The 14,856-nt window shown below is 42.7% G+C and overlaps 1 protein-coding gene across 3 annotated transcripts in view; it reads left to right on the top strand.

Moving 5' to 3' along the window:
- Positions 1–14,856, top strand: part of LOC140203941 (exocyst complex component 3-like) — a 74,434-nt gene that overhangs the window by 40,358 nt on the left and 19,220 nt on the right. For all 3 annotated transcript variants that reach the window (XM_072270139.1, XM_072270129.1, XM_072270121.1), the window contains exons 9-12: positions 768–857; positions 14,243–14,366; positions 14,441–14,563; positions 14,661–14,813. In XM_072270139.1, the coding sequence (XP_072126240.1) occupies positions 768–857; positions 14,243–14,366; positions 14,441–14,563; positions 14,661–14,813 (490 nt within the window). The remainder of the gene's footprint in view (positions 1–767; positions 858–14,242; positions 14,367–14,440; positions 14,564–14,660; positions 14,814–14,856) is intronic.

Here is a 14,856-nt window from a genome sequence, read left to right as displayed (position 1 = left end):
CAAACTTCACACAGTCAGCCCTCAATGTCATGTTTGGACTTGGGTATCTGGCATTGTGAACCAATGGCTCTTTTAGCTGCATCACTGGGCCACTCTCCATGTAGAGAGTTCTTCCAAATTTCCCAGTAGGTTTATTAATGTGTTAGTTTATGGCAGTTTGTATATAGCATTTCTACAAATAGAAACATCTCCCCTATATTTATAATTTTAAGGTCCTCATTATCAAGGTTTTCAAAAAAGGAATGCAGCCTCTTCTGACATGTACAAACTTCGACCATCAGCTTTGTGAATTGCTTTCCCTTCACTGGGTTTCCTGTGTTTTTATATTGTGCACGACCTATGCACAGCAGCCTAGCTGTCATCAACAAAGGCTCCAAAAAGATGTCAGCTTACTTCCTTATTTTCCAATTCTGCTCCCCTAAGTTTGAATGCCAGAATTTGTTTGCATTTTTATGTTGCAGTTAACCAACAATTGAGCATAGTAAAAATAATAAAAGGCTATAAATGAACATTATCATTCGAAGTTAGACACCAACAATTTTTTAAATTAAAGAACACGTTTGACTGTGAAATATATTTTCATTTCTCCTTCTAGTTTTACCCAGGAACTAAACATGTGAATCCATCTATCAAAATGTTGAAAGTAGTCTGTTGAATAATTGAGATATTATCAAATATAAGGAATAAGTTTACTTGTCCATTAGACTGCTATTGCAGCAGGAGTTAACATATTAATCAGCTTTTGTTTCTGTGTGATTCGAATCCAGCTACCAAGAAAACCTGAAGGTCAGAAAACAGAATGTCCAAGACCCACTGCCACTCCTGATTGTAAGCATCAACAGCTACATTGATCTTGGGTAAGTTTTATTAATGATGAGTATAAATAATTTGAGCACTAAAATAGTATAATGTTGGTTGCAGATTGAACGTCACTTTCATAAGCAACCATAAAACACTTCCTTTGTTCCTGCTCTTTGCCTCCCATCAGCCAATCCCCTGTCCATGGGTTGGTTATTTCTTCAGCGGTTTGATCGGGGTATGACTGAGCAAGCGCGTGGACATCAGCCAGTGAGAACAGCGAGAAGAGTTTAAAAGGAGACACCTTATAGAGCGGGTGCCGGAGCACCGGGCATCAGAGTAGAGGGAGACAGAGTAGAAAAGCTTTGGCTCAATGGGGCTTTAGCGATAACAGATGGAGGCGAGGTAGGTTGCGTGTGTAGGATACAGACAGGAAGAATGTGTGTGAGGCCGGTGTTCTGTGCTTGGTGTCGGATGTGGGAAGTTAGGGAGACTCCCAGCCACCCGGATGACCACACCTGCACCAGGTGCGTCAAACTGCAGTTCCTTAGGGACTGGGTTAGGGAACTGGAGATGCAGCTCGATGACCTTCATCTAGTCAGGGAAAGTGAGCAGGTGATAGAGAGGAGTTATAGGCAGGTAGTCACACTGGTGCCTGGGGTGACGGATGAGCGGGTAACAGTCAGGAGAGGGAAGGACAGGAGTCAGATACTAGAGAGCACACCTGTGGCTATACCCCTTAACAATAAGTACTCCTGCTTGATTACTGTTGGGGGGACGGCCTACTGGGGGAAGCAACAGTAGCTGCGCCTCTGGCACAGAGTCTGGCCCTGTGGCTCAGAAGATTAGGGAAAGGAAGAGGATGGCAGCAGTGATAGGGGACTCCATAGTTAGGGGGTCAGACAGGCGATTCTGTGGATGCAGGAAAGAAGCATGGATGGTAGTTTGCCTCTCAGGTGCCAGGGTCCGGGATGTTTCTGATCACGTCCACGATATCCTGAGTGGGAAGGAGAACAGCCAGAGGTCGTGGTACATATTGGTACCAACGACATAGGCAGGAAAAGGGAGGAGGTCCTGAAAGCAGACTACAGGGAGTTAGGAAGGAAGTTGAGAAGCAGGACCTCAAAGGTAGTAATCTTGGGATTACTGCCCATGCCATGTGACAGTGAGTATAGGAATAGAGTGAGGTGGAGGATAAATGCGTGGCTGAGGGATTGGAGCAGGGGGCAGGGATTCAGATTTCTGGAACTTTGGGACCTCTTTTGGGGCAGGAGTGACCTGTACAAAAAGGACGGGTTGCACTTGAATCCCAGGGGGACCAACATCCTGGCAGGGAGGTTTGCTAAGGCCATTGGGGTGAGTTTAAACTAGGATTGCTGGGAGGTGGGAACCAAACTGAAGAGATGGAGGAAGAAGCGGTTGGCTCAGAAATAGAGAAAGCTTGGAGACAGTGTGAGAGAGAGGATAGGCAGATGATAGAGAAGGGATGTGCTCAGACTGATGGTTTGAGGTGTATTATGGTAAAGGTGTATTATAACAAGGAGTATTATGAACAAAGCGGATGAGCTTAGGGAGTGGATCAGTACTTGGAGCTATGATGTTGTGGCCATTACAGAGACTTGTATGGCTCAGGGGCAGGAATGGTTACTTCGAGAGCCAGGACAGGGAGGGAGGTAAAAGAGGTGGGGGCGTGGCACTGTTGATCAGAGATCAGGAGGAAGACATGGAGAGATTGTCTACGGAGTCTCTGTGGGTGGAAGTTAGTAACAGGAAGGGGTCAATAACTTTACTGGGTGTTTTTTATAGACCACCCAAATAGTAACAGGGACATCAAGGAGCAGATAGGGAGACAGATTCTGGAAAGGTGTAATAATAACAGGGTTGTTGTGGTGGGAGATTTTAATTTCCCAAATGTCGATTGGCATGTCCCTGGAGTGAGGGGTGTAGATGGGGTGGAGTTTGTTAGGTGTGTTCAAGAATGTTTCTTGACACAATATGTAGATAAGCCTACAAGAGGAGAGGCTGTACTTGATCTGGTATCGGGAAATGAACCTGGTCAAATGTCAGATCTCTTAGTGGGAGAGCATGTTAAAGATAGTGATCACAATTCTATCTCCTTTACCATAGCATCGGAGAGGGATAGGAACAGACAAGTCAGGAAAGCATTTAATTGGAGTAAGGAAAATATGAGGCTATAAGGCAGGAACTTGGAAGTATAAATTGGGAACAGATGTTCTCAGGGAAATGTACAGAAGAAATGAGGTAAATGTTCAGGGGATATTTGCGTGGAGTTCTGCATAGGTAAGTTCCAATGAGATAAGGAAAGGGTGGTAGGGTACAGGAACCATGGTGTACAAAGGCTGTTGTAAATCTAGTCCAGAAGAAAAGAAGAGCTTACGAAAGGTTCAAAAATCTAGGTAATGATAGAAATCTAGAAGATTATAAGGCTAGCAGAAAGGAGCTTAAGAAAGAAATTAGGAGAGCCAGAAGGGGGCCATGAGAAGGCCTTGGTGGACAGGATTAAGAAAAACCCCAAGGCATTCTACAAGTACATGAAGAGCAAGAGGATAAGTTGTGAGAGGATAGGACCAATCAAATGTGTATGGAACCGGAGGAGATAGCAGAGGTACTTAATGAGTACTTTGCTTCAGTATTCACTAAGGAAAAGGATCTTGGCGATTGTAGGGATGACTTGCAGCTTGAGCATGTAGATATTAAGAAAGAGGATGTGCTGGAGCTTTTGGAAAGCATCAAGTTGGATAAGTCACCAGGACCGGATGAGATATACCCCAGGCTACTGTGGGAGGCGAGGGATGAGATTGCTGAGCCTCTGGCAATGATCTTTGCATCATCAATGGGGAGGGGAGAGATTCCAGAGGATTGGAGGTTTGCGGATGTTGTTCCATTATTCAAGAAAGGGAGTACAGATAGCCCAGGAAATTATAGACCAGTGAGCCTTTCTTCGCTGGCTGGTAGCATAATGGCATCAGCGCCGGATTTCGGAATGAAGGCTCCCGAGTTCGAATCCAGCCAGCTCCCTTGCACGCTTTTCCATCCTTGCTGGTTTGAGCATCGAGCTAGCAACTCAGACTTGCAAAAATAAGAAAGCCTGCTAAAAAAAACGCCGTCACGACAGCATTGTGATGACTCCACTCAGAGTTAAGGGCTTTCTTCTTCTTCTTCTGAGTCTTACTTCAGTGGTTGGTAAGTTGATGGAGAAGATCCTGAGAGGCAGGATTTATGAACATTTGGAGAGGCATAGTATGATTAGGAATAGTCAGCATGGCTTTATGAAAGGCAGGTCATGTCTTACGACCCTGATTAAATTTTTTGAGGATGTGACTGAACACATTGATGAAGGTAGAGCAGTAGATGTAGTGTATATGGATTTCAGCAAGGCATTTGACAAGGTACTCCATGCCAGGCTTATTGGGAAAGTAAGGAGGCATGGGATGCAAGGGGACATTGCTTCGTAGATCCAGAACTAGTTTGCCCACAGAAGGCAAAGAGTAATTGTAGACGAGTCATATTCTGCATGGAGGTCGGTCGCCAGCTATATTTCTACTAAACTATGCGCGTGTGCGCGTGCACACACGTCTTCAACCAGCGTACAAAGGAAATTAACAAAAGGTAAGTTACCTAAAATAATGTAGTAATTAATAATTATACTTATTGAAAATCTTTTAGGTAAATGTTTCTGTTAACTAGTTAGTCGGTTTTTCAGCTACCACAATGCACATCACTAATTTACATCACATCACCTTTCCTGTTCCGGTTTGTACAGCTGCATCACTTCATTTTGCGTGAGGCAAAATTAACAAGATAAGAAAGCAGTATTTGGGAGACAATGTTTTGTGGAGTGACAAAGTTAAAGTTTTGCTAAGCCAACAACATGAAGAAAACGTCACAGTAGATACAAGTTCGCTGTTGAATTTTATAAATAGTCCTTGTATTCATTTAGAGGAAAGGTTTCCTGAAGATGAGGTACAAGATTGGTCAGCTTTTGACTTCTCCACAATTGCAGATTGTGACTTCACATTTGGTGATGAACAAGTTAATGCCTTATGTCTAAAATATCATGATTTTCTAGCTGAAAGTACTGTAATAGTTACACAGTTTAATGATTTCAAATTTTCCATACAAGAAAAAATTAAATCCAAACTGATTTTAAACCTTGCTCATAGGGTGGCATTTGTACTTCAAAATGAGCAGTTTCGTGACCTTGCACAGTTGATGGACATTGGGGGAACTTTTTTTGCAACTAGTGCGGACTGTGAGCGAGGTTTTAGCCTAATGAATCAACTGAAAAACAAGCCGAGAAACCATTTAGGTGAATGTCATTTGGATATGTTAATGAGAATCAAAAGCTATCAATTGAATGGAAGTTCTATTAGTCTAGATAGTTTACAAAGAATGGGTAAATGCCAAAGACAGGAGAGAGAAAAATAACTGAGTGACTTAAGTATATATATTATTTTGTTGTTATTCTGTGCAGTTTTATGTCAAATATTTTGTAAACCTCATAAACTCTGCCATGTGTGCATTCAATGCGCACATACTTTTGTCACAGGAAAAAAAATAGCACAACATAAGGTTTTTGTGCACGCTGACTACTAAAAATTAGAGGGAACATTGGTCACCAGTGGTGTGCCTCAGGGATCTGTTCTGGGATCCCTACTCTTCGTGATTTTTATAAATGACCTGGATGAGGAAGTGGAGGGATGGGTTAGTAAATTTACTGATGACACTAAGGGTTGGAGGTGTTGTGGATAGTGTGGAGGGCTGTCAGAGGTTACAGCGGGACATTGATAGGATGCAAAACTGGGCTGAGAAGTGGCAGATTGAGTTCAACCCAGATAAGTGTGAGGTGGTTCACTTTGGTAGGTCAAATATGATGGCAGAATATAGTATTAATGGTAAGAATCTTGACAGTGTGGAGGATCAGAGGGATCTTGGGGTCCGAATCCATAAGACACTCAAAGCTGCTGCGCAGGTTGATTCTTTAGTTAAGAAAGCATACAGTGCATTGGCCTTCATCAATTGTGAGATTGAGTTTAGGAGCCAAGAGGTAATGTTGCAGCTATATAGGACCCTGGTCAGAACCCACTTGGAGTACTGTGCTCAGTTCTTGTCACCTCACTATGGCAAGGATGTGGAAACCATAGAAAGGGTGCAGAGGAGATTTACAAGGATGTTGCCTGAATTGGGGAGCATGCTTTACGAGAATAGCTTGAGTGAACTCGGCCTTTTTTCCTTGGAGCGACAGAGGATGAGAGGTGACCTAATAGAGGTGTATAAGATGATGAGAGGTATTGATCGTGTGGATAGTCAGAGGCTTTTTCCCAGGGCTGAAATGACTAGCACGAGAGGGCACAGTTTTAAGGTGCTTGGAAGTAGGTACAGAGGAGATATCAGGGGTAAGTTTTTTACGCAGAGAGTGGTGAGTGCGTGGAATGGGCTGCCGGCAACGGTGGTGGAGGCAGATACAATAGGGTCTTTTAAGAGACTCCTGGATAGGTACATTGAGCTCAGAAAAAGAGAGGGCTATGGGTAACCCTAGGTAATTTCTAAGGTAAGGACATGTTCAGCACAGCTTTGTAGGCCGAAGGGCCTGTATTGTGCTGTAGGTTTTCTACGTTTTCTATGCTAGTATCTTTTTTGTAATACCATGGGCTCCTGTCTTGTTAAGCAGCCTTATGTTTGGCACCCTGTCAAAGGCCTTCTGAAAGTTCTAGTAAACAACACCCACTGACACACCTTAGTGTATCCTGCTTCTTATTTCCTCTTCAAAAAATTCCAACAGATTTGACAGATTTCCCCTTAAAGAAACCATGCCAATTTTGACCTATTTTATCGTGTGTCTCCAGGTATCCTGAGACCTCATCCTTAACAATCGACTCCAACATCTTCTCAACCACTGAGGTCAGGCTAACTGGTCTATAATTTTCTTTCTTTTGTCTCCTTCCCCTCATGGAGAGTGGAGTGACACTTGTAATTTTCCAGTCCTCCTGAACCATGCCAGAATCCAGTTATTCCTGAAAGAACATTACTAATGTCTCCACAGTCTCTTCAGCTACCTCTCTCAGAAACCTGGGGTGTAGTCCATCTGGCCCAGGTGACTTATTTCCCTTCGGACCTTTCAGCTTCCAAAGCACCTTCTCCCTAGTAATAGCAACTGCCCTCACATCTGCCCCCTGACACTCTTGAACTTCCGGCACATTACTTATTCAGTTTGCCTATTTCCTTGTCCCCATTACTATCTCTCCACTGTCACTTTTCACTGTTCTTGCTTCTTCTTTACTCTTTACACTGTATATTTGGAAAAAACCTTTGGTATCCTTTGTGATATTATTAGCTAGCTTGCTTTCATATTACAGCTTTTTAGTTACCTTTTGTTGGTTTTTAAAGGTTTCCCTATTTTCTTAACTTCTCACCAATTTTTGCTCTATTACTGTATATGCACTCTCTTTTGCTTTTATGTCATCTTTGACTCCCCTTGTCATCCATGGTTGTGTCATCCTGCCTTTAGAATACCACTCCTTCTTTAGACAAATCTATCATCCCCGTTCTGAATTGCTTCGTGAAACTCCAGCCATTGCTGTTCTGCTGTCATCCTGAAAGTGTCCCCTTCCAATCAACTTTGGCCAGTTCCTCTCTCATGCCCCTATAATTCCCTTTACTCTACTGTAGTACTGATACATCTGATTTTAGCTTTTCTCTCTCTCAAATTGCAGTGTGAATTCTATCATATTATGATCACTACTTCTTAAGGCTTCCTTTACCTTAATCAAACCTGGTTCATTACAGGACACCCAATTCAGAATAACCTTTCCTCTAGTAGACTCAACCACAATTTGCTCTAAAAAGCCATCTTGTGGGCATTCTACAAATTCTATCCCTTGGGATCTAGCACCAACCCAATTTTCCCAGTCTACCTGTATATTGAAATCCCCCATGACTATCAGAACACTGCCCTTTGACATGTGTTTTCTATCTGCCAGTGTAATTTGTAGCCCACATTCGGGCTACTGCTTGGCCTGTATATAATTCCCATCAGAGTCTTAACTCTACCAACAAGGATTCTACATCTTCCAATCCTGTCACCTCTTCCTAAGAATTTGATTTCATTTCTTACAAAAAGAACCATGGCAAACCCTCTGCCTACCTGCCTTATCTTTCAATACAATGTGTATTCTTGGACATTAAGCTCCCAACTATAATCTTCTTTCAGTCATGACTCAGTGATGCTGACAACATCATATCTGCCAATCTCTAACTGTGCTACCTTATTCCATATACTGCGTGCACTGAAATATAACATCTTTTGTACTCGTTACCCTTTTAGGTTTTATCCCCATGTTACACTGCCAACTCATCCCACTGACTGCAGTTTTGCGTGTCATCTGCCTGTCCTTCCTGCCAGTCTCACTACACACTGCCTCTGCTTGCATACCAACTGCTCCCTCTTCAGCCCTATCATTCCTGTTCCCACCCCCTTGCCAAATTAGTTTAAACCCTCCTCAACAGCTCTAGCAAACCTGTCCACAAGGACATTGGTCCCCCTCCAGGTCAGGCATAATCCATCCATTTGTACAGGTCATGCATTGCCCCAGAAGAGATCCAATTGATCCAGAAATCTGAAGCCCTGCCCGCTGCTCTAGTTCTTCAGCCACTTATTCATCTGCATCCTAGTTCTAATATCTCTTTCTTCCCCTTTATTTTAATAATCTATTCAATCTATTCCTAAATGTCAACGTGGAGTTTTGCCTTCTCCCATTAATTCTAGTTGCATATTCCTCGTTTTGTGTAAGTGGATGGCAAGATTTTTTTAAAAAAGATAAGTGATCAGGTGATATGGTTACTCTGTTATTGATTGTGTTGGCACGTGGCCAAGTGGTTAAGGTGTTGGTCTAGTGATCTGAAGGTCACTAGTTCGAGCTTCAGCTGAGGCAGCGTGTTGTGTCCTTGAGCAAGGTGCTTAACCACACATTGCTCTGCAACGACACCGGTGCCAAGCTGCATCGGTCCTAGTGCCCTTCCCTTGGACAACATCGGTGGCGTGGAGAGGGGAGACTTACAGCATGGGCAACTGCCGGTCTTCCATACAACCTTGCCCAGGCCTGCGCCCTGGAAACCTTCCAAGGCATAAATCCATGGTCTCACAAGACTAACAGATGCCTATATATTGATTGAAGAATAATGTCAGCTTGGGTGCTGGTTGAACTCCCATGCTCTTCCTCAAAATCAGCCAGTAAATCGTTTATGTCCAACAGAGTGAGCAGAGAAGGTCCTCTGTGTAGTATTCTAATAATTCTGCAGTGAATTGTCATCTGAGATTATGTGTTGAAATCTCAGGAGTAAAGCTTTGGAAACCAGTATAGAAGTGTCCCAGAATTCAGCCCATCAAATCCATTCTTGCAAAGAAACCTATGGCAGATTCTGATTTTTTTTTATTGCCTCAAAGATTAGCACACTGGAAAGGCATTCCCAGTTGTTAATCATTTTTAGTACAAGTTTAAACGTTTCCTGGTATTTACCTATTAACAGTTTGCATGAAAACTTACTTAATACATTCCATCCATTTCAAAGATTTAATAGATTCCTTGCTGCGTTTTGCTGTGTGACTACCTCCCTGAGAGCTACAGGGAGGTAGTCACACCTAGGGTACCGGAAGCAGGTCGTTGGGTGACAGTCAGAGGGGAGGAAAGCAAAGTTGAGTAGACAGGTAGTGCAGAGCACCCCTGCAGCCATTCCCCTGAATAATAAGTTTACCGTCCTGGATACTGTTGGTGGGGACGACCGACCAGGTGTGAGCCACGGTAGCAGGGCCTCTGGCACTGAGTCTGACTCTGTGGTGCAGAAAGATGGGATGGTTAAGAGGACAGCTGTCGTCATTGGAGACTCTATAGTCAGGGGAGCAGACAGGAGATTTTGTGGACGTGAGAAGGACACTCGCATGGTTTGTTGCCTCCCGGGTGCCAGGGTCCGGGATGTCTCTGACCGGGTGCATGACATCCTGGTACGAGAGAGAAAGCAACCAGAAGCCGTGATACATGTTGGTACCAACGGTATAGGCAGGAAGAGGGATGAGGTCCTGAAGTGTGAGTTTCGGGAACTAGGCAGAAAGCTGAAGAACAGGACCTCAAGGGTGGCGTTCTCAGGATTGCTGCCAGTGCGACGTGACAGTGATAGTAAGAATTGGAGGAGATGGCAGTTGAATGCGTGGCTGAGGAGTTGGTGCAGGGAGCAGGGTTTTAGATTTTTGGATCATTAGGATCTCTTCTGGGGAAGGTGGGACCTTTGCAGATTGGATGGGTTGCACCTGAACTCGAGGGGGAGCAATATCCTTGCAGGTAGGTTTCCTAGCATGGTTCAGAAGGATTTAAACTAATTTTCAAGGAGGATGGGACCCGGAGCGATAGAGCAGTGAAAGGAGTGTGTGGAGTAAAGCCAGATCTAACATATAGAGAGGCTTTGAGGAAAGAGAAGCAGAATAAAGGGTGTAAAGGTAGTAAGGTAGAAGGGCTAAAGTGTGTGTACCTCAGTGCAAGAAGCATCAGGAACAAAGGTGATGAACTGAGGGCTTGGATACATACATGGAATTATGATGTAGTGGACATTACAGAGACTTGGCTGGCACCAGGGCAGGAAAGGGTTCTCAATATTCCTGGATTTCAGTGTTTTAAAAGGGATGGGGGGGAAGGGGAGGAGGGGTGGCATTACTGGTCAGGGATACTATTACAGCTACAGAAAGGTTGGGTAATGTAGCAGGATCCTCTTTTGAGTCAGTATGGGTGGAAGCCAGGAACAGGAAGGGAGCAGTTACTCTATTGGGGGTATTCTATAGGCCCCCTGGTATCAGCAGAGATACCGAGGAGCAGATTGGGAGGCAGATTTTGGAAAGGTGCAAAAATAACAGGGTTGTTATCATGAGTGACTTTAACTTCCCTAATATTGATTGGCACCTGATTAGTTCCAAGGGTTTAGATGGGGCAGAGTTTGTTAAGTGTGTCCAGGACGGATTCCTGTCACAGTATGTGGACAGGCCGACCAGGGGGAATGCCATAGGCTTTAGGGACTATATATAGAGACTATAGGGCTCGAACTTGTGGGTGTGAATTGGGATGATGTTTTTGCAGGGAAATGTACTATGGACATGTGGTCGATGTTTAGGGATCTCTTTCAGGATGTCAAGGATAAATTTGTCCTGGTGGGGAAGATAAAGAATGGTAGGGTGAAGGAACCATGGGTGACAAGTGAGATGGAAAATCTAGTCAGGTGGAAGAAGGCAGCATACATGAAGTTTAGGAAGCAAGGATCAGATGGGTCTATTGAGGAATATAGGGAAGCAAAAAAGGAGCTTAAGAAGGGGCTGAGAAGAGCAAGAAGGAGGCATGAGAAGGCCTTGGCAAGTAGGGTAAAGGAAAACCCCAAGGTATTCTTCAATTATGTGAAGAACAAAAGGATAACAGGAATGAAGGTAGGACCGATTAGAGATAAAGGTGGGAAGATGTGCCTGGAGGCTGTGGAAGTGAGTGAGGTCCTCAATGAATACTTCTCTTCGGTATTCACAATAAGAGGGAACTTAATGATGGTGAGGACAATATGAGTGAGGTTGATGTTCTGGAGCATGTTGATATTAAGAGAGAGGAGGTGTTGGAGTTGTTAAAATACATTAGGACAGATAAGTCCCCGGGACCTGATGGAATATTCCCCAGGCTGCTCCACGAGGTGAGGGAAGAGATTGCTGAGCCTCTGGCTAGGATCTTTTATGTCCTTGTTGTCCACAGGAATGGTACCAGAGGATTCGAGGAAGGCGAATGTTCTCCCCTTGTTCAAAAAAAGGTAGTAGGGATAGTCCGGGTAATTATAGACCAGTGAGCCTTACGTCTGTGGTGGGAAAGATGTTGGAAAAGATTCTTAGAAAGAGGACCTATGGGCATTTAGAGAATCATGGTCTGATCAGGGACAGTCAGCATGGCTTTGTGAAGGGCAGATCATGTCTAACAAGCCTGATAGAGTTCTTTGAGGAGGTGACCAGGCATATAGATGAGGGTAGTGTAGTGGATGTGATCTACATGGATTTTAGTAAGGCATTTGACAAGGTTCCACACAGTAGGCTTATTCAGAAAGTCAGAAGGCTTGGGATCCAGGGAAGTTTGGCCAGGTGGATTCAGAGTTGGCTTGCCTGCAGAAGGCAGAGGGTCATGGTGGAGGGAGTACTTTCAGATTGGAGGGTTGTGACTAGTGGTATCCCACAAGGATCTGTTCTGGGACCTCTACTTTTCATGATTTTTATTAACAACCTGGATATGGGGGTAGAAGGGTGGGTTGGCAAGTTTGCAGATGACACAAAGGTTGGTGGTGTTGTAGATAGTATAGAAGTTTGTCAAAGATTGCAGAGAGACATTGATAGGATGCAGAAGTGGGCTGAGAAGTGGCAGATGGAGTTCAACCCGGAGAAGTGTGAGGTGGTACACTTTGGAAAGACAAACTCCAAGGCAGAGTACAAAGTAAATGGCAGGATACTTGGTAGTGTGGAGGAGCAGGGGGATCTGGGGGTACATGTTTTCAGATCCCTGAAAGTTGCTTCACAGGTAGTTAAGAAAGCTTATGGTGTGTTAGCTTTCATAAGTTGAGGGATAGAGTTTAAGAGTCACGATGTAATGATGCAGCTCTATAAAACTCTGGTTAGGCCACACTTGGAGTACTATGTCCAGTTCTGGTCACCTCACTATAGGAAGGATGTGGAAGCGTTGGAAAGGGTACAGAGGAGATTTACCAGGGTGTTGCCTGGTTTAGAGAGTATGGATTATGATCAGAGATTAAGGGAGCTAGGGCTTTACTCTTTGGAGAGAAGGAGGATGAGAGGAGACTTGATAGAGGTGTACAAGATATTCAGAGGAATAGATAGAGTGGATAGCCAGTGCCTCTTCCCCAGGGCACCACTGCTCAATACAAGAGGATATGGCTTTAAGGTAAGGGGTGGGAAGTTCAAGGGGGATATTAGAGGAAGGTTTTTTACTCAGAGAGTGGTTGGTGCATGGAATGCACTGCCTGAGTCAGTGGTAGAGGCAGATACACTAGTGAAGTTTAAGAGACTACTAGACAGGTATATGGAGGAATTTAAGGTGGGGGGTTATATGGGAGGCAGGGTTTGAGGGTCGGCACAACATTGTGGGCCGAAGGGCCTGTAATGTGTTGTACTATTCTATGTTCTCAGATAAACTTGCAAATTTCTTCATTTCTCAAACATTTTGTTAATTTCTAAAGTTTCTGTATGGAGTAATCAAGTTTAGCACTTGATTATATCCATGATATTTGTGTTTGCTAGCTCCATGGGGGGGGAAAACTAAAAGCTCAGCAGGTTATTGGCCCACCCAGCTTGCATTGCTGTTCTTCTTCTGTACAAATACCTGTCAGAATCTCTTTTATTGACTTTGTTCCCATAGAATAGACTTTGTTTCCCCTTTCTTTTAACAACTGCTTTTGTACCACACACCCCAACCCCCACTGATTTGAATAGTAACTTCCACAATCTTATTTTTATAGTGAAGTCCTGTATTTAGTTTTAACTCTACCACGTGTACTATAAGAACCATAAAATGTTGTAAAGTTCACAATGAGTACAAACTGGTTAAAGGCAAATTCAACTTGTATTTATACTTCTCCATTTAAAAAAATCCCATCAGCTTGAAATTACAATCAATTCCATAAGCCAGCCCTTTATAATTTTAAATACTTCTATCAAAGCATCACCTATATCTTTTAGAATTAATTTTAAAGTTCTCTTATTTGTTTTTACTGCTCTTGATAGTCTAGAACTGGAGTACATCACAGAATAGTTTTCTTTTTGTAATTCTGCTTGAGCTCTCGTGTGTTCTTCTGCTGGTCTCTTAAATTTAAGCAATCTCCCTGAAAAGATAATTGGCAGGTCATCTTTTTTTGACCCAATGCTCCTAAACTGTGGAATTCAATGCCTGAAACTATAAGGGACGCAGTCTCAATTGATACTGTTGAAGAGCAGATTTAAAAACTATTTATTTAACTTTGCTTTTAACCGACATCGTCTTGTCATTTATTTTCAGGTTTATTTTTATTTTTTTATTTTATTTTCACATTTGCATTTTATTCCATTGTAAAGCACTTCCAATTACATCATCTGCATGAAAAGCACTCTATAAATAAAGTTATTGTTATAAAATATTACCTGATTGCAAAATAAAACAAACTATAATGGATTCTGAAAATGCTGTCAAAAATCGGCCAAGGAATATCTTCCCCACTGCAGTATAGTCCCAACATGATATGTACACAAGATGGGATTCCTAAACCTAGGTCCATAACAACTAAAGCTCCATGTCTACTAACTACCCTTTCATTTATGGCTATTATTTGATGCACACAATATTATTACCTATATCTTCTTTCCTATCCAACACAGGGAATTCATTAAGAACCTTAAAGAAGATAATTCTGCGTCTCTCAATGAGGTAGAAAAGGCATTAAATGAAGCACTACATGAACTCAACAAAATTCTTTCAGATGATCTCCTTTCTGAAGTTTTGGTAGGTTGTCAATAGTTCTCTCAAATGTTTAAATATCAAGGACTTGGTATTATACCGTTAACTGTATTTTCTAGTGTTGTTTTAAGAAGATCATGAAAAATAAGCAGTTGTCCAGCAGTGAAGATTTTGATCAGTTAATGGACATGACTGAAAAATATTGTTACGAGTTAAGGAAAATGAAAGAGGCCAATTACCAGGTAAATCGCTTATTGCTCTTAAATAAAAAGCTTATTATTTTTTTAAAGAGGTGCTTCTTATAAATAACCAAAAGTTGCATATCTATTTAAATAAAAGGTGGTGATTTCTGATCTTCACTATCAGTTTGTTAGAGAGTACATTACTGCATTCATGAAAAAGAAAATCAGCAAAATAACATCTTCAAAGCATATCACAGCAGCTAAGATAAGAGAAGAATTGGGAGCAATAAATAAAATGTATGAAGAATTTGTAAGTATATACCATTTTTTTGTTTCCTCCTGTGTTTTTTGCA

The sequence above is a fragment of the Mobula birostris genome, chromosome 1 (genome assembly GCF_030028105.1).
Source record: "Mobula birostris isolate sMobBir1 chromosome 1, sMobBir1.hap1, whole genome shotgun sequence".
In the NCBI taxonomy this organism is placed as follows: Eukaryota; Metazoa; Chordata; class Chondrichthyes; order Myliobatiformes; family Myliobatidae; genus Mobula; species Mobula birostris.
This window is presented reverse-complemented; position numbering and strand designations above follow the sequence as displayed.